Source organism: Spodoptera frugiperda, chromosome 15, assembly GCF_023101765.2.
Source record: "Spodoptera frugiperda isolate SF20-4 chromosome 15, AGI-APGP_CSIRO_Sfru_2.0, whole genome shotgun sequence".
Lineage (NCBI taxonomy): Eukaryota > Metazoa > Arthropoda > Insecta > Lepidoptera > Noctuidae > Spodoptera > Spodoptera frugiperda.
In genome coordinates, this window is record NC_064226.1 from 15,128,974 (window position 1) to 15,152,237 (window position 23,264).

Sequence of the window (23,264 nt, forward strand, 5' to 3'; positions counted from 1 at the left end):
TTAGCAGTAGTACGCTGAGCTTGTTAGTTAGTTGATTCAATGACAGAATACGGAATTATATCTTTGGATAGAACTATAACAAGCTATAGAAACATGGCAACAATTCATGAGGTTTAGTTTAGCAAGTACATTGTTCTAGGTGACCTAGTTAGGCCGCAGGGTGTGCCTATACAGAGGCAGGTTTTAGGTGTATCATAGGGGAGTATGTCTTTGTGCAGCCTCCTCTGGTTGATGCCTGCAATAGATCGCACCGGACGGGTAAACTACCGGTGTCAAGTTGTACACTGAAGCGGTGACGACGAGTCGAAATGTGAGATGTTCTGTAATCTAGTTGTCCAACTGGTTGTGTATCTAACAAAACTATCATCTAAGATCACATTATTGTATCATTACTTCAAGAATTTTCGTAAGTGAAATCAACTATTGATTTGGTAAATTTTCATTTTTGAATTATCGTTGAATATTTTGTTTTGTTTTTCCTTATTCTTGCTGTCCTTATTCTATACAAAAATGTTTTATGAGGACAAATGACATGTTTAAAATAAGTATCAGAATCTTGGAATCTTCTTAAAAGGAATCATAACATAGCAGCATCTATCAGTCACACGCTACCTCTCCTGACTTGCGGTGTCGGTGACGGCGGGTGACGCATGGCCGGTCCAGTCATTGCTGCCCCCGTTAATCAATAACCCGACGACATACGAAATCGCACCGCACTGCACTCCGCAAAATTACACCAGTTGTAATTACACACCGAAGTGGCCTCCGATTGGCCAATTGACTCTCAAAGGTCGTTAATCGGCCAATCAGGAAGCAATTTTCGATTCGAGAAACGAGTTTTTTGGCTTCTGTTAAAGGCTGTAGTTATTTTGTTTTTGACTTGTGAACTTTGTAAGTCGCAGTCCGTGCTAGCTTTTAAATCCTTACCTTTAGTATAGGAACCATACAAATAAATACTGAGTTGATTATTATTGGGCATTAAACTTTTCGGATTGTGCCTTTCAGCCTTTTCAATAACTAATAGTAAATGCCATCAAAATCTAGATCCTTCCAACAATTTTAGATATTATATATGAGAATATTTATCACTGAAACCCAACGAATACTGACTTCTACCTTCTGAAAAAAGTACCAACAAGCAGATATTCCAAATATATGATCCTCCTTTCCCACGATGTCATTAAAATAAAATAAAAACAAAAGGTAAAGAAATAAAGTGATCTGGTAATCCCAAAAACACAATGGCGAAACTGGCAAGTCCTAAACAAATACGTGAGGATGGCCTTGAACCGTCCATTAATTCCAAATGGACCCTCGGCATGGGACTAAACATTTGTTGAAGGGAATTAATTCCGTAAGGACTATCGAGTTTTTCTGGATCCAAGATAAATAGACAAAGTTCTTACTGAGAACAACACTTATATCACAGATAGGTACGTTGTACGTCTTCCACATTTGGGGAAATACGATTGTTGAAACTTGTATTACGTACTTCGACAAATCCTTTCTAATAGAATGTACAGAATCATTTAAATTTGACACACGTACCTACCAAGCCGTAGCGACGCGTTCTATTATAATTTAATTGAATCACCTTATCAGCTCGTTTTCTTAAAGAGGTTCCTGAGAAATTTTCAAGTAGCGAACATAAAATAAACAGACGAAACGAACAATTCTGCCGATTCGAGTGTACTTGCAGAGGTTCTCCTGAACAAAAATATTTCAAGTTGAATTAACACTTTTTGAGTAGGTAGGCCTGACAATGAATGATGGAACTGGGGCGAAACTGATTGGGGTTAAATACGTCAAGTTTATATTTATTCGAAAGAGTCTGGATTATAGCTGTGTGCTGCGTGAGTGACGGGTCGGCGTTACGTGTCGCTGCGAGCTAACACAAGTGTCACCGGAATCTGAAAGGATTCACAACCAAATTGTCGAATATTGATTCGAATCCATATTACACTGCTCAAATCTAGATTGTTCTAACATTGGTTGAATAATATCAAAGAAGTCTTAAACGATTGTTTTCTATAAGTACATTTCAATTCCCACGCGATGTCTTTCACCACAGTTCTAAAAGCATTGAAGTACGTATTAGTAATATAGTATTGATTTAGGTGAGTGTATGCTCTGACCAAATTACTCCGTGTACAATGTACACACTGCTTCAGGCTGGAAGTGGCCTTTTACGTAATGCTCACTACTATTGGGGCCCACATACGTAGCATTTATTGATATTATTTTAGCGCTTTGTTTGTCTCAGTATGTCAGTATTGTCTTACCTCCCAGCCTCAGTTCCGCCGCAGCCTGCGCGCTGTCCAGGTCCCTCTCAGCGAAGCACTGGTACATGCCGCGGTGTGCTCTGACGACTCCGTGCACCCTCAGCGTCCGCTCCCCGCCCCCCACCGGCACTCCATCATGCAGCCACCTCACGCGAGCATCCCCGCCTTCCACGGAGCAGTTGAAAGCTACCGAGCTCCCAGAATTGGCTACCTGTGGGAAACAGATTATTGTCCATGATTTTTTTAAACGTGTTTTCTCCACAAAAATACATTTGTACCGTAACGAGGCAGCGTTTACAAACATAAATCTCTCATACACAAACAGTGAAACCCGGAAAAGCTTTCTGTGTACCGAACAAAATAAATTAATCAAATGGAAATCAATGTTTGTTTATTTTTTGTAAAACAAACTAAAAGCATGGCTTCAAGTAAAAATCACAACAATCGTAGAATATTGAACGTAAAGTAAAACGAACAAATAATAGTTAGATGAAAACAACACAAACACTTAAAAAATTGACTTAAATTGCCTGTTTAGGCCAGTTAATTCACTATCGTGACAAGTGAAAAAAAGGAAACGAATTAACCCAATTACCCCAACTGCTGGAACTCGATAAACACGCGACAAATACGAGCGAGTCGCCTCAAGACGAGCCGTGAGCTCGTCCTCATGAATTATTCAGGAGGACATCACCTAGTGACTACGTCACGCCGCATGTCGGCTCAAACTGGATTACTAGGGCTGCTAGCAAATGGTACGGGCGGCTATAGTCTTTGATCTCTTGTGTTGGCCATTCAATTACATTTAGCGTTACTGTATTCACGTACGTCGTATTTATTTTGCATGAGACTAATTGAATTTTCAACAGCAGAATTTAAAGGCTTGGAATGATTAAAGTGGACACTTGTGTGTCGTAGTAAGATAATGATCACAGGAATACGGTATTATTTTATTTATATCCTCCTTATTTATAGGCATGAGTGATCAGAATAATAGAATTTGTATCTTATTATGATAATAAGAACGAAAATATTGTCATCCATGCTTTCGATATAATCCCTTTCGTATAAGGTAGGATATGTTTGGCGCGGTGGGGTGAGGTCAGCGTGTGCCGGAAGCCACGCCGCAATAAGGAAGTGATAGGCAGTGTGTGCTGACAGTGGAGCGTTCCCAACGTGAGCGGCAGCCGATATCAATACGACGTCCGGCGCAGTGACAACCCTATGACAAGGGATATTGGCTACCGCCGCTATTCAACATAGTACGTGAATAATTTATTGTTATGGTCAAATACATATACGTTACACTCGGCCTATAAATATCTGGATTACATAAGGCCGCGATCTTTGTGGCTATAATCTGACTAGTTTCAACAAAAACTCAATAATACAAGGACTTGTAGGACATGGTATTGTTCTCAAAATACTTTCAAAGGTATATTTTTGGAAGTAGTGCGTGGGTATACAATGACAGAATTAAGGAGAACCAAAGTGGGATTAATTCTCTTAGATCGGACTTTTAAATATATTTTTACTGTAATTAATTGTGAGCTGTAAGTGAAATAAATGGATCGACGATGTAAATTCATCAATTTCGTGTGTCAAGAGTTATTAATAAACTTTTGATCTTGAGTTAACTAATGAAAACACTTTTGTTCAGTTCTTAATCAAATTATGTACAGGCAATATTTACTTGTGAATTAAATTACAGCGAATCAAGCTTGTTTTATTAAATTTGATGGGCTGAGTCCCAGAATTAATTAAAAACCAGAATAAACGTTTTGTATCTGAAACAATAGACGTTTGTCTGTACACAGGCCATCCAGATACTGATTTGTTTGACAACTTAATTAGTTGATTGTATTGTTGAGTTGTTTGTTATTCCATGTCGATTATCAATAAACCAATAAATATATTATTTATCTGAGTACGTAACATCGGCTCACGATTTATTATAAAACGGTCAAGTATAATTGTTCAATTTTATTGTTTCCCGATAGTCGAGTGTTGTCTGTCGGTTGCTAACTACTTTTTCCATTAAAACGTTCCTGAAAAATATAAAATAGAGGAGAAAAGCGTGTCATTCATTCCCAGTGCAATGCAACTAACGCAGCCATCCAACATGAAACATCGAAACTTTAAAAAATATTTCAACGTATTTTTACATGACAGAGGATCGCTCGCAGCCGTTGTACATACCTACGTACATAGTAGTATGTATATAGCTACCTCTATCTATAGGTATGTTGCTTTGTTCGCGATCAAATTTATGCATTTCAGTTCAGAGTTTCGTAAAAATGGTGTTTTGTAAAGTGTGGATTGATGCTAAAATCTGCTAAAAACTACGTAATATTAAATGTAACAAACGACGGATTGAAATAAAAAACAAATGGAAAGAGTTCTAAAATATCGAAATATTATATTACAGCCTCATTATAAAATTCAGTAATTGGATCGTTTTTATTTTCAGTAATGTTAAACCACTCGCTACTTAATTCCAATACTGAAAGATTATTCACGTCCATTACTTTCGTTATGAGCGAAGTATTTTTGGAATGCAAAGTCTGGTACGACTATTAACTCACAATTAAAGATCTTTAATTAAGTGGTTGCTCTAAAACCAATTAAAGATTTATTAAGTTATATTAAAGTATTTATTTAACAGATGAATTACTGCTCCTATTTGTTGCATAACATGTTAGAATCCTGAATAAAATAAAAGAATATAAAATATGTATCCGCCTATAACCGAAGAACAAAGGTCCCCCGCTCGCGACACCGCCTCGCCTCATCTTGTCTATATTCGATGAGCGAGCCGCTAGGATCACACCGCGCGATGTGTCTCGTGTCTTCTGTGATCTGAATACTTATTTTTCAATTTTTGCAACGTCACCCGCCGCTGACAGGAGTTTAGCTGCTACTCCAAATACAGATGTCGGAGCGTTTGGGACAATTGTGTTTTCTCTTAGCCGCCTTTATGTAATAAAACGAAATGTTCGCCGGTTATTCTCGTGCTGAAACGTACGCTGCTGTTTATTCACCGAAGACGTCGAAGTAATGCGGCTCACTTGTGCATATCAGCCACGTTCTTGTAACAAAGATATCGGTTGAATTTTCTTATGGATGTGTTCGGCTGTCGATGTATAAATGGGACGTGTATATTGAGGATGTCTGTTGACTAACCTGTAGTTGTGGATGTACACTGACGACCAGCCGCGACCTGACTCGGAGCCTGGCGTCCCTTCTCTGCTCCCCGAACTGGTTGTGGGCCCTGCACGTCCACACGCCGCCGTCAGACAGCTGCGCCCGCCGGATGATCAGCACCTGGTCTGACACCGAGATCCTGATGCTGTTGGACACTGGGCTCAGACGACCATTGGAGTGGCGGAACCAGCTGAAATAAAGTGACGCTTTAATATTCGGAATTAACGGATGCTATTAAATAAAAAGTCGATATTAGTTGTATATAGTTGTTGCATTGCATTCAGTGTGACCTATTCTATTCGGGCAATAAAAATAAACTTGGGATAAACAGTAAACAGTTATAAACAGTTACGTTTACCACGTTTGTAATGGAACTAAAACCCCGAGGATCAGTCAAACCATAACTACAATCAGGAACGAATTCTGGACTTTTAATGACGCGAGCTGGATTTCTTCCAGCTCGTATTTTAGCAGGGCGTTCATTTGAGCCATTTGGAAGGTCTTCCTAAACATCTGGCCTGGCATAATGGGAACGAAGCCAAGTGGAATGTGCCACTGCCATCACACTAACTGTACAAACGTTGTTGTACAATGGATATCTTCATTTATCAATTTACTTGAAGCCAACAACAGTGTATAGTAGCTTCGAATTACCACCCTTCGATATATTATGACTATATTTGAGTGTAGTTCGATTAAATACCTGTACGTGGGTGGAGGACTACCAATAGCGCAGCACACCAGTCTGATGTCACCTCCCTGGGGCACCATCTCATCATCTGACACTGTCAGCATCCGCGGAGCCATGCTTGATGAGGCATCTGTAATACAGGGTCCCATTAGACATCTGACTAAACCTGGAGCGACAAACTCATTGCTACATTACTAGCACACTATTTTAAGATTAAGTATTCTAGAAATTTCTTAATACGAAATTCTTAGAAATGTACCGATTGTATTATTGATCTATGACGGCCTTGTCTGGCTACTTCGCAAGAAGAAAACATTAATTGGATATTAACTGGAACTCATGTAGGTAAACAAAATGTGTTTATTGTTGAACATAACAGTAACAGAACATATTGTCTGCAAATTACTTGGGTACGAGGAGTTGAAGATCGAGCTCAGTGGCGTTTTATTACAGAACACTATTAGTGTGTAGACGGCAGAGTAAGATACTTATGTCACCAAAACTAATCTTCCCACAGATGTTTGGGTGAGAATACTAAATATGTCACCAAACCTACTCTTCCCGTAGATTTGTAGGTTAGGACTCGACTATAGGATTATACACATTTGACAGAAATGTGGCAGCAGTGAGCTTTGATAAACCTGAATGTTTTTATCTTCGATCTCCGGCCCATCATTTATGTGGATGTTTAGTAGAGGATGGAAACGGGCTGATGATGATGATGATATAATGAGGGATGTACTGGTGCCACTTACGTGTGACGGTGACCATGGCAGCAGGGCTCCTCCTCTTCTCGCCAGTGAGTGCGTGCTGCGCCTCGCAGGAGTAGGAGCTGCTGTCCTCGGGGCGCGCGTCCCGCACCACCAGGATGTCGCTGCGGCTGCCACCCACTATGTAGCGACCACCTTCGATACAGTAGGACTTGTTAGATGATTAGAACAAAGTACAAGTTATTAATTACCATGTGAGTAATGATCAGGCATTTAATTTCTTTTTCAGATGTTTTATGACAATATTTTTTCTGCCAGTCCTTGTGAAGCTATGTTTTTGCCCTAAAGCGTGAAGTCCTTTATAGAAAACTCGCTATCACTATATAAATTAGTCATTATCATAATGACTATCAACGACCTGTAAAGTTAAAGGCACAAAATCTTTATAAACCTAGTTCTCACAGTAAACTGTTAAAAGGTTTATCCATAATATACGTATTGTATGTTCAAGCAACAATTTCACCGATAGCAGGGTTTACTTGTGTACATCTCAGCAATTTATTAGGACGTGGCTGTGTTTGTGTAGGTAACAAGGTTCATGTACCGTGCAGGTCAAAGCACGGAGCGTCGAACAAGCTTTCTATTTGATTAAACTGCAACGTTCGCTTTCGATACATCCATCAACATCCTACTAGGAAGTTCAAGTGACAGAGGAGATTGGAGGGGGGAGGGGGGAGTACAGGCTCGCACAACAGTGGTTTTAACTAATACTGTGTTATTAGTTTGGTAATACAAATTATAGTACTTAATACAGTTATGTTTTAGTGACAGTGTGTTTGACTTAGTTTGTAATACACAATGTGTTACAGACATTTCATTATTATGTTATGTTTAGGTTATTTATATGAACGTTATCTACTTTCTTTATGGATAAGTTTGTTATGCAAAGTGAGATGTAATTTTTAAAGATCATTATTTTCCATATACAGGTGTAAAGCTTACCGTTCCTACATTTCATTAATGACATTATCTTCCCTAAAATCATTTCATTTAACTCGCCAAAACTCGAGAAAGTTCCATTTAACAGAATTTATAGTTTACCCCGCAGAATGTAAATAAAGGTTATTATTTATTACAGTTTTAATTTACTTTATGGCGTGCAATAAATGAGTTTAGCAGTCAGGTTTATACGACACGGCACCGGCGGTACCGGCGGTACTTCTCAAACAACGATCTGTGAAAGTAATGAAACGCTCATGACTTTGAAATTAGGAGACAACTTCCATCGAGTGCACTTACCCGTTTATAGCGGGTGACAGTATTTGACCGACGACCACCGACGTACTCTTTGTCTACGTCGTGGCTACTCGAGAACAAAAGTTACAATAGAAAATCGGATTAAATTAATGACGAACGAAATGTAACTTTTATTTTATTCAGTCATAAGTTTCATAGGGTATTGACGTAGCATTCACTAGGCCTCACTTTTTCATCATCGTTATTTAATGGACTACGATTAGATAAGGTTAGTATCCCATCTCAATGTTTTATTTCAATCGTCAAACAAGTACAGCACTAACAACAATCCTTTATTACAATACGAAATTAAACCTTAATGCACTGCACATAAAAACAAATAACCTTTACAGTCGCACATGATGCTGAAAGTAATTCCCTCCCACTTGTGTGCGGGAGCGTGCGGCACGGTGCGGCACCGTCTCGCCGGCCGTCACCGTTTACGATCAGATAACTTTCAAGCGCGACTTTTTCAATGAATTCTAAATGCGCGACTAGCTCGGCGCGCGATCCCCTTCGCTCCACCGCTTTGTTTCACCATTGTCGATGTTAACTGATCCACTCGATACTATTGTCACTCTGTTTGCCTTTTAAACGTTCCCTTTTTATTGTTTTTCTTAAAGTGTAGATTGAATATCTCTACACAATGCACACAGATGTTCCGAGCATGCAATGCTGCGCTATTGTCTCATGTGAGTGTGATATAGAGGTTGTAAGTGCAACTCCTTTGTGAGAGTCCGAGTTCGATCTTTAAACTAAGAAAAGTTTATTGAATTTCTCAATTTCAAAATTCAATACAAGCAGAGTTTTGAACTGTGTTTGGTGTTTGCTCCAGAAGTAATAGTTTAAACCAAAGTCAAACTATTAGTAACTAAACTATTTAATGAAAATGGTAAACAAGAGATATTAATAAGTAGTTGTAAAGTTTAGTCAAAGTCACAATATTACACCTCTGTCTAGTGTTCCGTTTAAACATCGTTATAAGAGCACAGAAAGTAAAGAGTAAAAAATTAATTAATTTCACAGTTTCTAAAGGGAAGCTAGGGAACATCAGAGTAAAGTTAAAACTGAACACGGAGCAGGATAACGTCGACGGCGACGTCAAACAATATTTCAATTAGCGAGAAACTGCAGCAACTAGCAACATACTGCGATACTGGAAAAATAATTGCATCTTACGCCCTCGTGAGCCGCAGGATACAATGTTCCCGTGACGTCACCGCACACACGTACGTCACACGTACATACGTCAGGCGTGCGGCGGCGCGTGCGGCGGCGCGGAACACTATAACGAAGTTTTAATTAACGCTCTTTTGAGCACTTTGCTCCGAATTGTTGTCAAATGTCAACAAATAACACAAATAAGTCTTCAATTAACTTTAGAGCTGAGTGATTTACTGTCTTGTTATTATTTACGTTACATACAAACGATGTGGATGTATTGTCGTCGAGATAAGTTTGCTTTACTCAATAATCGTCCTTATTGTTTTGTTAACAGTATGATTGGAATAGAATTTATGGAACACCGATGGTGAGTTTTAAAATGAATAATAAAGAAGGTACTTTGAACGCTTTAATAAAATTCTAATCTAAGAATACCCGCCGTGGTAACTGTATATGGTGGCTGACACCTGTTTAAATAACTTTCTTTAATACCAAAGGAGAATCATGAATATCAATTTATTATTTAAATTAGTTTCTTTTGAAGAAATTTAATTTAGCAAAGACAGAAGTGGGCCGTGAACAACAAGAAAACTCACTCTTGAATAAAATAAGAAAGCTCTGATTTACTTTTAATTTCGTTTTGGAACTTGTTAAATTACTTTCTAGAGAATAATTTATGGTAAATTTTGTAAAATATCCGTCTCTCTAGACGATGTCACCGATGTACGATTAAAATTTATCTGTCGCTTAGCTGTCGAGAATTATAATTGTTGTTTCATTTAAATTCAAGGTTCGCAAGTTAGCATAACTTTACCGTATTTCTTATTGAATGAAATATTCTGTGAGCTGAATTTATAAAGGGACTTCCCAAGGTAATGTTCGTGAACCAAACTAGAGTTTTTCAAAATAATATCATAGAATAAACAAGCCAGCCCCTCAACCTTAGCAGAATGTATCGAGCCATGAAACACATCAACGGCAAGGAGCCGAAAAAATGTTGGGAAATATCCTAAAGACAAGAACATCGTCTAGAAATTAACTGATCCTTTATCGCAGCCTTAACTTGTTTTATGTCGACTTTATGAACGGTACGTCATTCAAATAACCATAAAAGTGAATGTCGGGGCTGTTCCCGGAATGTATATAGTGGGGCGCGGTGCGAGGCTCCGGGAGGCGATGGGTGACGAGATAAACCCCGGAACGTCTGTCTCAACTCGATAACAGTCACTTAAATCCACACTTTCATGAAAAATACCGTTTTTTAATTTCATTTTTATAAACTCAGTTTATTTTTGGTTTTTAAAGAAAATTGCGTTTCATTAATTTTACTGACTCTAGTAAAATAAAACTTAATTAAGGTTAGGTTGGAACTTGGATTATTTTAATTGGAATATGATATAAAGATGAGAGTTAGCTCTCAAAGACTTGTTCTTAAGTGGGCTTACATCACAATATGTATGGCATAGATTTTGTCAATGTTTCAAGTGTTCAAAGTAGCAGCTAATATATTCAGTAGGAAGCAATACGTGTGGAATACATTAGCTGTTTATTTCCCGGAAAGTTTAGTAACAGCTGAGGGAGCCGCGCTAAATGGCGCTTGTAGCGAATGTGCACGAACATGACGCACTGCCAACTTTACACCACTCGCCCCACCGCACAACATAGCCGCGAAATTAATGTTACCACTTAAGAATTACATTACACACGCACCCGACGAAAATTACATTAATTTGTTAAAAATATGAGAAGTTGAATGAATTTTTAACGTCAACACGTAAAGTTTCGTTTTTAATTTAAACGTAATGTTCTTTTATAAAATGAAAGATGTTTAAAATGTTATAAACAACCGCAAATGACAACGAGTAAATGAATGTAAAGAATGGAGTGTAACAGAAGCTGTAACAGTTCCTCAGAGTGACGGGCGGATATTAAATCAAGCGCGCGGGTAATCTGCATAAACGCCGGCGAAACTGGCACTCTGTCGGGAACTAAACTGCATCCTCCGCGCCACGCTGGGTGCCGGCTACAAATTAGCTGGTTTTTGTTCGAATTCTAAAAGTTTGTGCTGCTATACAGCCAACCGCTAAGAACATAGAAACGAAAACTTGTTCAAGATGAGCTGCAAGAAATGGCTTAAGAAAAAGTTTTAGCTAATTATGATACTTATGCAAATTACTGATAAACTCAGATTAATTTCTTTCCTAATTTTGTCTTTTATTTGTTTTTGTTTGAAGGACGATAATGCTACAAAGGGAATGTAACTGCAATGTTTGTTTTCAAAACAAGCTAGTGCAAGATTTCCGAACTGATGTCATATTATAACGTAACAATAGAGAAAAACTTCTCCACTGAAGCAGTAATTAGCAATCAATCAGTATCCCGAAGTGTTGCAGCGCAGCGCTACAACTTATCTGTTTAAGCAGGGAGTGGTAATTCGTCGCAACTGCATCAAAGGCGAACATTAAACTTGCATTAGCGACGCTTAACTTTACGTAAAGTTTGAATCTTATTGCCGCTGCGCACCGACAATTGAGAAAAGTTCCCTATTCAATTTGTACTGTTCTTCTTTATTAAAGGACTGTGCAAAGAATTCAGAGATGGAACTGTTGAATGGTAATGTACCGGTTACTGCAGTCTGCCGTCTTAGACAATGAATTCCTCCGCTTAACTGCGAGCCTAATGTAAATGTACGGCGAATAAAGAGATAACGAATAAAACTGGATGAATGATTTAACGTGTTGTCTTAGAACTTAACAACGCAACGATAGTTATTCAGGCTTCTATCACTGACTTTATATTAGGTGAAGTAGGTAGTATATATTTTTCTTCAAGTTGTCGAGAGAGAGAGCTAACTTATTCTCTCTGGAGATAGATTAACAGTCATCAGTATTTTGGGCAAACTAATTATTTATTGTTGGCGCCGCTGTGGCGTCACATTACTGGAGCCTACAGTTATAAATGTGAACACTAAGGATAATATAACGGAGTCACTTTTACTTAGAAATATTGAGGTTTCTCCGTAAACCAGCGAGCGATATCGTGACATAAAATTTTTATTATGACAGATATTATTTTACAATTTTATCATGGAGTTTTAGTATCTGAGCTGGGTGATAGTAAACTACACAGCCACGTTACTTATCATAGACTTGTCATAAAATATTACTTGATGCTCATGGACCAATCAATGATCTATCGCATTCAATGGTCCGTGCTGATAGCGTATGGTTGTGGACGCATAATGTCGTGAGCGATTATTAATTCAACAGTCAACACAATCGTCCCATTGTCGGCTTATCTGTTGACACTTAACTGGGATCCTATACACTATACCTACTCGTATATTGAATAGATGATCATCTTATGTGATATTGTGTAAGAGATACCCAAATGTCAAGATTTGTCAAGGATTTTCAATAAAAATACTATGTTATGAAAGGTTTACAAAAACATACGCGAGTAATCCAGATTAAACGATGTGTTTAAGAGAAAGAAAATATTTATTTGCTGTGAAAATCTTGCATTAAGTCAAATGTAATCTTAATATATTACATTGCGCCTCCGGGGCTGGCTGAAGAGTTGTATCATTAATCAACAGTAACGGAATCAAGTCAAGATAATTATGTTACGCACTCACTCGGCGGTGTCGATTGTCGATCCCTTAACGAAGTGTTTCGGCTCCATCGAGCATTCTAGGGGTCTCAGAGTAAACCTGTGCTTAATGTAAGGTTGACTAGATTGAGTTGTTGTCCGTTAAGTTTTAATGATTACGTTTTCGTTCATTTGTATTGTTTTACTGTAGTCTCACAGATATTTAAATACTAAAACTTTATTCTACTGATAAGCAAGGAAAACTACGTAAATTGCTTCTACCTTTCTTAATAGAAAATGTAACAAACAGACCGAGAAATATTGTTGTGTCAAGAAAAAGATTCCACATGTTTACAGACAATGAATGAGTAAATAAGAAAGACAAACACAAAATGCCGAAACCGCGCAACATTAAACAAGTTCCACCAACAAATATAACTTCAGCTTAAAAAACAATCTCTCGGAAAAATGTCGGACAAGTTGAATGAGTCATTACCTCAACGAGTAATCGAAAAAGAACGGAAGCGTCCGTAAATGAAAACATTAATCGAATTTTCTGGTTCTAATCGAGGACTCGGAACTCATAAAGCAAGTTCAGCTCCCTTGTTCCTGTCGCCGACAGCCGCTTCCTACACTCGGATTAACGAAAAATTCTTAATTTTCTCCTTTCGAAAGCAATAATCGGCCATTTGGCTCGTTCGCGAAAATTAATTTTCGATTTTATAAGGTCCAGGGTCGCTATTGTTGGAAACTTTCCAGACGACCGTATCTATTGGGACTGGAGGAAGGTTGCGTTCGGAAACACGATTGACAGACGAGTACACGAAATATAAATAAAAACTTTCTACGAACTGATCAATTGACAAACTAATTTTTTCGTGAAAGTAAAAAGTTACAGCGTTTTGTATCGTCCTCGAAGTTTAAAGTATGTAAAGGTCACTTGTCAGTATTGAAGTAGCTGCTACTGAGTATTGTTGTTGGAACTATACGCAATTATGTTGTAAAGTTAATAAATTGTACGTTTACAGGTAAAAGTTTCAGTAACAATGAAACAACTACAGACTAGACCAAATTATAAGCTCTTATTTTAGATCACTAAAATGGAGTTATAATAACTACACAACTGTTGTAAACCATTTTATTGACAGGCAACTATTTTGATAATACAATTACGAATTGTTTTCAGTACAGCAACTGTGTTCGTTTTCATCCTATTTATATATAAACCCACGCGGTTTATGTAACAAATGTAATCTAAACTTTAGAACACGTAGATAGCGTCAGCAAAGTACCAGCGAATTATATTATAGACCCGGCTTTATTTTTATCGTTCGAATGAGTAAGGCACCATATTCATTGACTTACCAGCTTCAGCGGCGAGTGGTGCCAGTACGTTGCCGTCCTTGAACCACCTGGAGACGGTGACGTGGCTCCTCACGATGGGCGGCACGCTGCAGGTCAGCAGGGCAGCGCCGCCCGCCACGCCGTGGGACGACTGCACGCGCACGTCCCACGGTACGTCCATTACTGCAACAATTACATTTGTTAATATCTTAAGATTTCTATATGCCTGATGGTAGGCATTCAGAGCCGCCTATGAATACAAGTAACGCGACAGGAGTTACTATATGCGTTGCCACTCTTATGTTGCAAACACACATACAGGTGGTGATAGAAAAATGTTGGCTGTATCCTACCAATTATGTGCACAAATATGTGGTAAAATGCTGTTCAAAATCAATAGCTGTTAAATAAATATTAACATCGATTAAATCACAGAACAGAGAAATCTTCTCTATTCTGTGGGTTAAATCGTTTGAAATGAAATTAAGGTACTTTAGTTAAATGTCTCTCAGATAATTTTGTGTATAGATTTTACTGTTCATTTATTTTGTAAGTTATGACGTTACGGCCGATCAACCAAAGTTTAACCCCAAACCAGTCGAAATGAATAATATCAAATAAATCGAATTTGTGAGTTAAATAAAACTCGTGTTCAAAATATAAATCATGTTAATTGCCTCATTTGTGATGTTTATAGTTAAATGAACCCTAATAACGTTACCCAACGTATCAGTTAATTAATTTGGAATCAACCAATCAGAGTAACACAGCAACCGCAAACCAAACCGTTCACCTTATTATGTACTAGTCAAATATATAACATAACGATATATAGTAGTATGTACTTAGTAGTTGCTAACTTATAATCACCGTGGACCCTTGACTGAAGCATGTTAAGTTCATGCAGCGTCCGCATGACGTCAGAGTCACACACAGACTCTATCGGTATAATCCTCCGCCCGATAGCTCTCATAGATCAGTGTGTCACTCATTATCTGACCCTCCCCCCGCTGCCCCCGCCTGCGTTTACCTCCCCCCTCCCCCGTAATGATGACATGACATCGAGTGACGTCATTAATTAAACGGGGCCCACGTCCAGCGGAATTGGGTTAGCGGTTACTGCATGCATCAATTATGTGAAGTTTGGACGCCCATTGTACCAGTACTGTAGGCCTTACTAGAACTTCGGCCGGTATTGTTTCAATGGCTACAGGGTTTCAAAGACATTCGGGATAGAATTCTATACAGCCTGTGATGGTCAAGTAATTAGATTTTCGTTTATCTATGTGTAATAGTTTACCACTTTTGATGAAACGTCAAATGTATAAATACGTTTTACATCGGTAGTTGGTTGCTGACAAAGGTTCTGGGATAAAACGTTCCTGTCCCTGGAAATATATTTATCTGTTTGTTCAACAGGAATATTAGTCACGTATCAAAGGTTGGAAAGTTTTTCACGTTGTTTTGGGAATAAATAAGACAGATGGCCGCTACCTGGTACCAGACATTGTTCTCTCTGAGATAAATGATTCAAAACATGAACAATTTTACCAAAGTTTATTTTGTTTGCCAACATTTTCCACTTAAATTCATTAGTTGTCAGTTTGTAGTTTCGCACGTGTTAACACAGGGAGGTGTAATTATAATATTTTGTTTATTGTCTAGTTTCCAGTAAAACAATGAGTTATATTTACTATAAAGGAGAATATTCGAGAGCTCATTAAATTCTATTGAACCCTTAAGTAAGTGAAGAGCGTCGTTATAGATGTACTAAACGAGATTTAAATATAATATTTGAAGGAAGTTTGGAAAATCTGTTACTCGGGGTAATCCGATTTTTCCACTGGTTCAATTTTAATCCAATTATTAAGTTGGAGCCCCGGGCTCTGACGCAGACTCTGTTTTGGTGTCTATTTTCTCATACAATGATTTATGTTCATAAATCTATTTTGGAAGCTTATCGTTAAACCTTTTTGATGTGATTAACTTAAACTTGTTCTCCAATTACATAATATTTTCTCAGAACGTACTCATTCCCTTGTCAGTGTGATACCGTATACGTCATTCACATAAGACTGTCATCTGTTTCGTTTGCTTATTACTTGTTACATCATTGTTTGCCCCTCACCCCATAATCAACTTACCACAATTGTCTCCGCACCAAACATGGCGGAAATCATAAAATTAATTAAAACTCCAAATTGAAACCAGAGCTTGAAATATGTACGCAAAGTGACAGCAATCAGGTACCACGCTAGTGGAAGGGGTTCAAGAATTACCCCTCTTCAGATGGAAAGGTCGCATGAGGTGTGACAGCGAATTACACGCTATAGCGGTCTGTATGTTGTAGTAGCTATTATACTATGTTGTTGGTGTTTATCGTCGCTGTGTGTAGTGACAGTAAACTATGCTGTAGTACTTATGTTGTACAGCAAGTTAAGTAAGGAAAGTTATTGTGTGTCTTTATTATCTCTCTAAGCATTGCCACGAATAGAAAATAATGAAATGTAATAATAGTAAGCTCCCACAAACGGATAATACGTCACGTGGAGTGGCCTCGTCTCGGGGCAAGCGCTCCATCACCCTGCACTCGCCCAATTAAACCCGCATAAACAAAGCAGTCAGTCAAAAATAATAAGATGTCACCCCCCCCCCCCGCTCCCCGCGGGAGATCCGCCAGTAATGAAATCCGCGGCGAGTCCGCCTTGAATTATAAACATCCGCCGGACTCTGATTTCCCTCGCCGCCGATGGCTCCAAACAAAATGTTGGTTAACTGAAGCATTAGTCTGTCAAGCAAATGAGTATGATACTGTATTGCGGAGCCAATTATCGCTGCGGTGGAACTTCGAGCTGTTTCGTTTTACGAGGTAGATCTCAGGGCGGCCATTACGCCCGTATCTACACGCCGCCGGTGAAGATCCTATTCAAATTGTCTGCTCCGTATTAACTAGCTCTTCAACTTTGATGACTGGTTATATTTCTCTCTTGAACTGTTTCTGATACTAACTCGTACGAATATGTTCAGTGCGTAAGTTCATACATAGCAGAACTCATAATGTTTGGGTATGAATACATCTTCTTGTGCTGTGTTTAAGACTGTTTTTGTCCATTTATCTTTAACAATAATATTACAATAACACAATATAGTATCCGTAAAACTAAAACATTTTACTGCTAACTATCTCTTTATTCCATTTCCAATTAACATGTATACAGAGAGGGAAGAACGAGTCACAGGTGCCTAGTTCATTTAGGATTAAAGCTCAAATAGAACTCATTCCGCGTTAAACTAGATAGATAGTGGCAATATCTTGGCGGACAAAGGAGCAAGGCGCTGCCGGCTAACCAGCTCCATTATTAAAGAGAAGCAAACAAAACCTCACGACTTTAGCAACGGAAATAAAACAATATCTACACTTTTATACCAAAACAATAATCTGTGTGTACTGATAACAATTGGTCGGCAAAGTGAACGAATCCAGTAATCAATTGATTGGATTACAAATTGTGGAACGAAGTGTTAATCTTTTGCGAACCAAGTTTGAATAAACATCCAACTGCCGCCAGAATAAAAAAGCGAACAGATTTGAAATTGGAATTTTCTCTAATCGGCTCTTTGCGATTTATTCTTACCGGATAAAAATTCAATACTTCATTTCCTGAATGGAGGCTGGGAAATCGGTTTCTTTAATTAATTTCTTTTTGTGCGACATCAAAGCCGTCTAGTTGTTTGTAAATTAAAAACGTGTTTTCTACCGTACTCTGAGGATTTCCTCCATAAACAGACTCGATTAATTTTTGTATAAGAAATAAATAGATTTTGTAAGAGCAGTTTTCTGCTTGCAAAGGAACAGCGGTTTTTTAATTATTCATAATATTTATTGGGTTCAGTTTCGTGAAACAATAGGCTGAAAGGAAATTGAATTTGTTGTGGGCGGGAGACTGTCCGAGTAGAAGTATAGCTGCAGAGTAGTGGGAGTTAGTGATCGTGTTTTGTTCCGAGATGTGTTATAATGTTAGCCGACGCTAAGACGAGCTCTAGTGCACTGATGTATTAGTGCTATTACTGAGGTGAGCGTTATGACACATTCTTACAATGTTCTCAAATAAGCAAGTTTTATTACGCTCGTATAGCAGGTTGGCTGATATGGCCGTATCTCCAGGCACTGTGTCAATGATCTGATGTGTTTGTAGCTACAGAGCGCTGCGCCCCCCTCACTTAGCGAAGGTACTCCATTACGATATACATATAGAGGCATTACGGACTGTAACGATAAAAGTTATATTAGAAAACGTTTAACCATGTCAGATAATGTACAAACCAGTGTAGGCGTTAACTTAACAAAACTTCAACAATTTACTCTTTACACTGAGTAATGAGGATTCTTCCCTAACTAGATTTAATTTTAGTTCAAAAACAATTTGTCTGATATATTGAGGGTAGATTGATAAAACAAAATTAGCTGTCAAAGTTCGTGTGGCAAAACCAATGTTGACCAGTGTAATTAATGTGTTTAATAAAATTTTAAGGCATGTTCCACTGAGGGTATCGGTATACTATTGAACAAAATGTTAATATCGACACCGTAACGGCTGCTGACCCGAAGATCATATTTTGACGACCCACCTCCGCGGAGGTAGCATACAAATACTTTAATCAAGACTACAATAAGGCGCGTGTACAGTGGCACAGCTCACCTCGGCGCGCTGGTCAGGCAAACATCGTTATGTATGTAAAGCGAGCAGCAATAAGGAACATCTGGCGCGCATTACTGCGGACCGTCGACTTTCCGACTAATTAACTTTCCTCGAGGAAATGTTACAAAAACTCCACTTAACATTCTAATCACATTTTTTTCACTGAGGAATAAATTTTGTTAAAGTTCAATAGGAACTTGGAGTGTGCGGTCACTGAGTTAATACTGTTTCACAGATACTTTTTATTTCACAATGGCTGAGTAATGGCGGGCTCGGGATTATTTTTATACTTTCTTCACCCCGAGCACAGAGATGATTTCTTATAAAAGTAAGAATACTTAATTGACGTTTTATATCTTATCTAACTAATAACGCACTTCTGTATGTGAGGGAGGGAGTGGGTACCTCTCACTATCTACCAAAGCTACTCGTACATACTGCCTCACTCGGTGGAAACCAGGCCAGTCTCATTAAATCCTTACTCCTATACAATCATGAAATGACTTTTCATCCCCCGCGCTATATACCTTGTATGTATATGCCTACGTCAGGCCACATCGGCCCTAAGCCCTTACGTGACAGTTGCTTAGTGCGCGCCACCCTTCAGCCCATGGAACAAAAGCCCTTTTTACTCAACAACTCGAGGGCCATTAATTCCACTCTCGGGAGAAGGACTTTTGGAAAACGCTCAACTTCATTTGTTTAGTCTCCGTTATAAAGCGGGATTATGTTTTGTGTAATTTCAATAAACTCCCAACTCAAAGCGCTTTGATTTACTACACGGAGCATTTATTATTCACGGATATAATTTGCTAGTGCCAATAAAATTGTTCTCCAACACAAATTAAGTATTCGTCATTACGTTTCTCACAAAGACGTTAATAAATCTCTGTTTAAATATTTACTTGGTTTCGCCTCCGTAGTGTGCGCGTATTTTCTAATTAGGTTATACATTGTTTGAGGATTAGAGCAAGTGAAGAACTTCAGTCAAAATTAAATTTTTGAAGATTGTTCCAGTGTGGAGCTACTAGTGAATGAACGCTTCGATTCCATTACACATTGTAGTAGTAGAACCCGCACTTGTTCTGTGACACGCTACAAAACAGCGTTCAATCTCCGACGCGAGCTGTAAAGCGGAGCTTACACCGTATCGCCATTGTGGCTCGCCATTGTTCGACTGCGCGCAAAAAGAGCCGTCAAGTGGTCGTCGAGATACCGCGAGTGGCAAATCGGCTGATACAAGAGCGGCCGATAAGTGTTGCGAGAATGCTGACGTCGGAGATTGTCGCACCGGCCTTTGTAGGGGGCGCCACTGATGTACGCCCGCGCCGGAGACTGTATGTTGTGTCTCTTCTGATATTTGGATGATCACCTTTATCTTAATACTCGTCTCTTTATATATTATTTTGGTTGTAAAACTAGCGTTTACCCTTTTATTCAAACATTTATACATCTCGATTTTCTCGTTCACGCAGTAATTTCTGGAAATGTCTATCTTATTTCTCTCCCACACTTCTAAGGAACCTATTTACATGCCAGCTTACAGCTTCCTACGACTTGCGATAATAAAGAAAAGATTTATAAAAATAGTAAATGAAAGAAAAAATAGATTTGTACTGTTGCTATGTCATTTAATGTTAGACAAGAATGTTATGAGTTTGTTTTAATAGTAATTATTCACAAGTTAATATATTTAGACTAAAACGTTTTACGGCCTTTCTTTGAGTTGTTCTAAAATTATGATCTAACCGTTGAACAAAGTAAGCCGTTATGTCCATCCCATCAACAAAAAAACGTTCTCCGAACCCAAATCTCAATCCCGCCTAATTCCTATACCTTAACATCAAAAAAATCCCGGCGAAAATTGGACGTTCAAGCACCGTCCGTATTTCGCGGGCCTTATTCCATTAACGGACCTTTTTCGCGCCTTGCACAAAGCGGGGATATTGAGGGGCACAGACCTCAATCTTAGAGGTTTACGGCGGCCCTCCAGACCTCCTCCATAAAGAATTGTATTTGCATTCCGTAGCCTGAGAGATTGATCCCGACTTTAGCATGTCAATACTGGAGGTCAAGGGCTGCCATTTACAGGGGAATTAAAACCGTATTAGCTAGCCCTAAGGCTGGTATTACACTGAAAAGTGATTTAGGGCCGCATTGGTAAATCTCTCGTTGGCAGTTAGGTTTGAGAGGATAAATAAAACGCAGGAATCAATCGCTTTTTTGTCGTTTTTCAGAACAACGACCTTTGCGTAGCTAGTAATTTAAACAGCGCTAAATCAAATATACCACCCATCATATCATGTCATGTACAATATAATATGGCTCCTTAAATATTTGCACGTATATATACGGACTCTTTATTACATTATTAAATTGGTATTCCACGTTTTAATAACATAAGAAAACTTGTGAAACAAATAGTTCCACGTATCGTCATCTTTTAAACAAACTCTCAGTTGATACCGTCAACAAACCCGGCAACTTGGACCAAGTTGGAATGATTGCAGGAGTCGCTCGGCAGTTCGCTGCGGAGCGCTCCCACAAGTCAGTTCTCATTTCTCGTCGACGACATCGTTTCAAATTCCTGTCACACTCGGTCCCTTTGGACGTTAGATTGAATATAAGCATACAAGTCACGTCGCTACGTGTTTTTCTACACGACAAAGAAAGGTCCTAACCGTTTAGTGCACGTAATCAAATATATAAATTGAAGGGTGCTGATTCGATAATACTCCGGGAATGGCGACGCGTTTTTATGGGAAATCTCATAGGACACTTGTATGGCGTGTCGTTTGTAATAATAGCAGAGTTTGTGTGAGGGTTGGCGGGTTCTATTCTGTAAGTGTTTTTATATTTCTCTGGCGAATACAGGGAAACGGGAAAAGTAAATACAACGTGAATAAAAACAACGTTTGCTGTTTAAAAATCGTTTTTAAAAGAATCTAGCTGCTTCACTGTAATGTCGTGTAGCTTATATTTAAGTATTTTTTAAGTAAAAGAAAAATATAAACAAACTCACTACAAAACTTGCATAAATTCTATTTTACAGTCCATTGCTGTCTCGATCAGTAGCTATTATCGTTGAACTGTGTAACTTGCAATGTAATGCTGAACAACACAAAAATAAGCGCTTTGGGGAACACGTTCTGAATACTATTTCGAGTGAGTGGAGAGTGGAACTTAAGCACTTTGATTCGAAATACTTTTATTAATATTCCTCTAACACTCGAGTTCACGTTGTCAGATACTTGACTTGTCCCTAACCTTAACTTGATTCATGAAAATTAAACAGCCAACTTTTCCCGAAGCAACACAATTTTGTAACGGTGGCGCTCTTAAACTTGCTTAAGTGCTTATTGGGAAAAAACGTCACCTAATAGAATAGAGAGTGACGTCACGATTACGTAAGGACACAGATTAAGCGAGAGCTGGGGACGGAGCTACAAAGAGATAATTATTAATTTAATTAGGTCTCTTTAGAAAAAATAACTTGACTACTAAAGTATTAAGCTTTATAATTATCAAGAATGTAATGACATTACGAGATTACTAACTAGATAAATCTCGATAAATGAACCATATTTTTTCTACTAGTTAGAGCTACCAAAGCCTGTGGATGACAGTAATGTGTTTACTAAGAATTAAGAAAAAAGTAATGGCTGTAATAAAGCTGTTGATGGAAAATATTGGAGGTTTGGGGCAATGCCGGTGTCGTTTCCGTCGAATAATCTGTGTTCAAGGAGATTGTGCGAAGTATTTCGTGGAGCGTGTGGCGTCGGATTACACGCGTCCCGCCGTGCCGGGCGCACGGAGCCGCGCGGCGCGGCGCGACACGACGCGTGACGCGCGACGCCAGATTAACTTCACCGAATCCCTTCAAGTATTCCCATTAACTGGACGCCGCACATTTCTGGTGTTGCCAGCTATTTCCCAATATCGGAAAGAGGTCAGAAGGTAATTTCGTAATTAGAAGCTTTGTAACTTTGCGGGTATTGGGGATAACGTGTGAAAATATAAGTTTGTGTATGATACTGCTAGCAGAAATGGGTTTAGTCAGGTTCGATTGCTGGGTTCGGTGAAATACTGTTTGAGTTTTTTAGTCTGATTAATAGTGTCAAATATAGAATTGTACACAACGTATTACCTAGTCTAGTCAAAGGAAACTTTGTTAAATAATGCACGACCTATACATATATTACGGGATTCTCTGGAAAAACATGGATCCCAAGCTCTTTAATACGGTTAGAGTCTTCAAAACATTAACGTACATTGAACATTA

General features: G+C 38.6%; 1 protein-coding gene across 2 annotated transcripts in view; it reads right to left on the reverse strand.

The window, feature by feature from the left end:
* LOC118269809 (cell adhesion molecule Dscam2) overlaps positions 1-23,264 on the reverse strand; it is a 150,808-nt gene that overhangs the window by 18,466 nt on the left and 109,078 nt on the right. For both annotated transcript variants that reach the window (XM_050698747.1, XM_050698748.1), the window contains exons 5-9: positions 14,304-14,465; positions 6,933-7,082; positions 6,190-6,307; positions 5,466-5,676; positions 2,283-2,493 (exon numbers count right to left, since the gene is read on the reverse strand). In XM_050698747.1, coding sequence (XP_050554704.1) covers positions 2,283-2,493; positions 5,466-5,676; positions 6,190-6,307; positions 6,933-7,082; positions 14,304-14,465 — 852 coding nt within the window. The remainder of the gene's footprint in view (positions 1-2,282; positions 2,494-5,465; positions 5,677-6,189; positions 6,308-6,932; positions 7,083-14,303; positions 14,466-23,264) is intronic.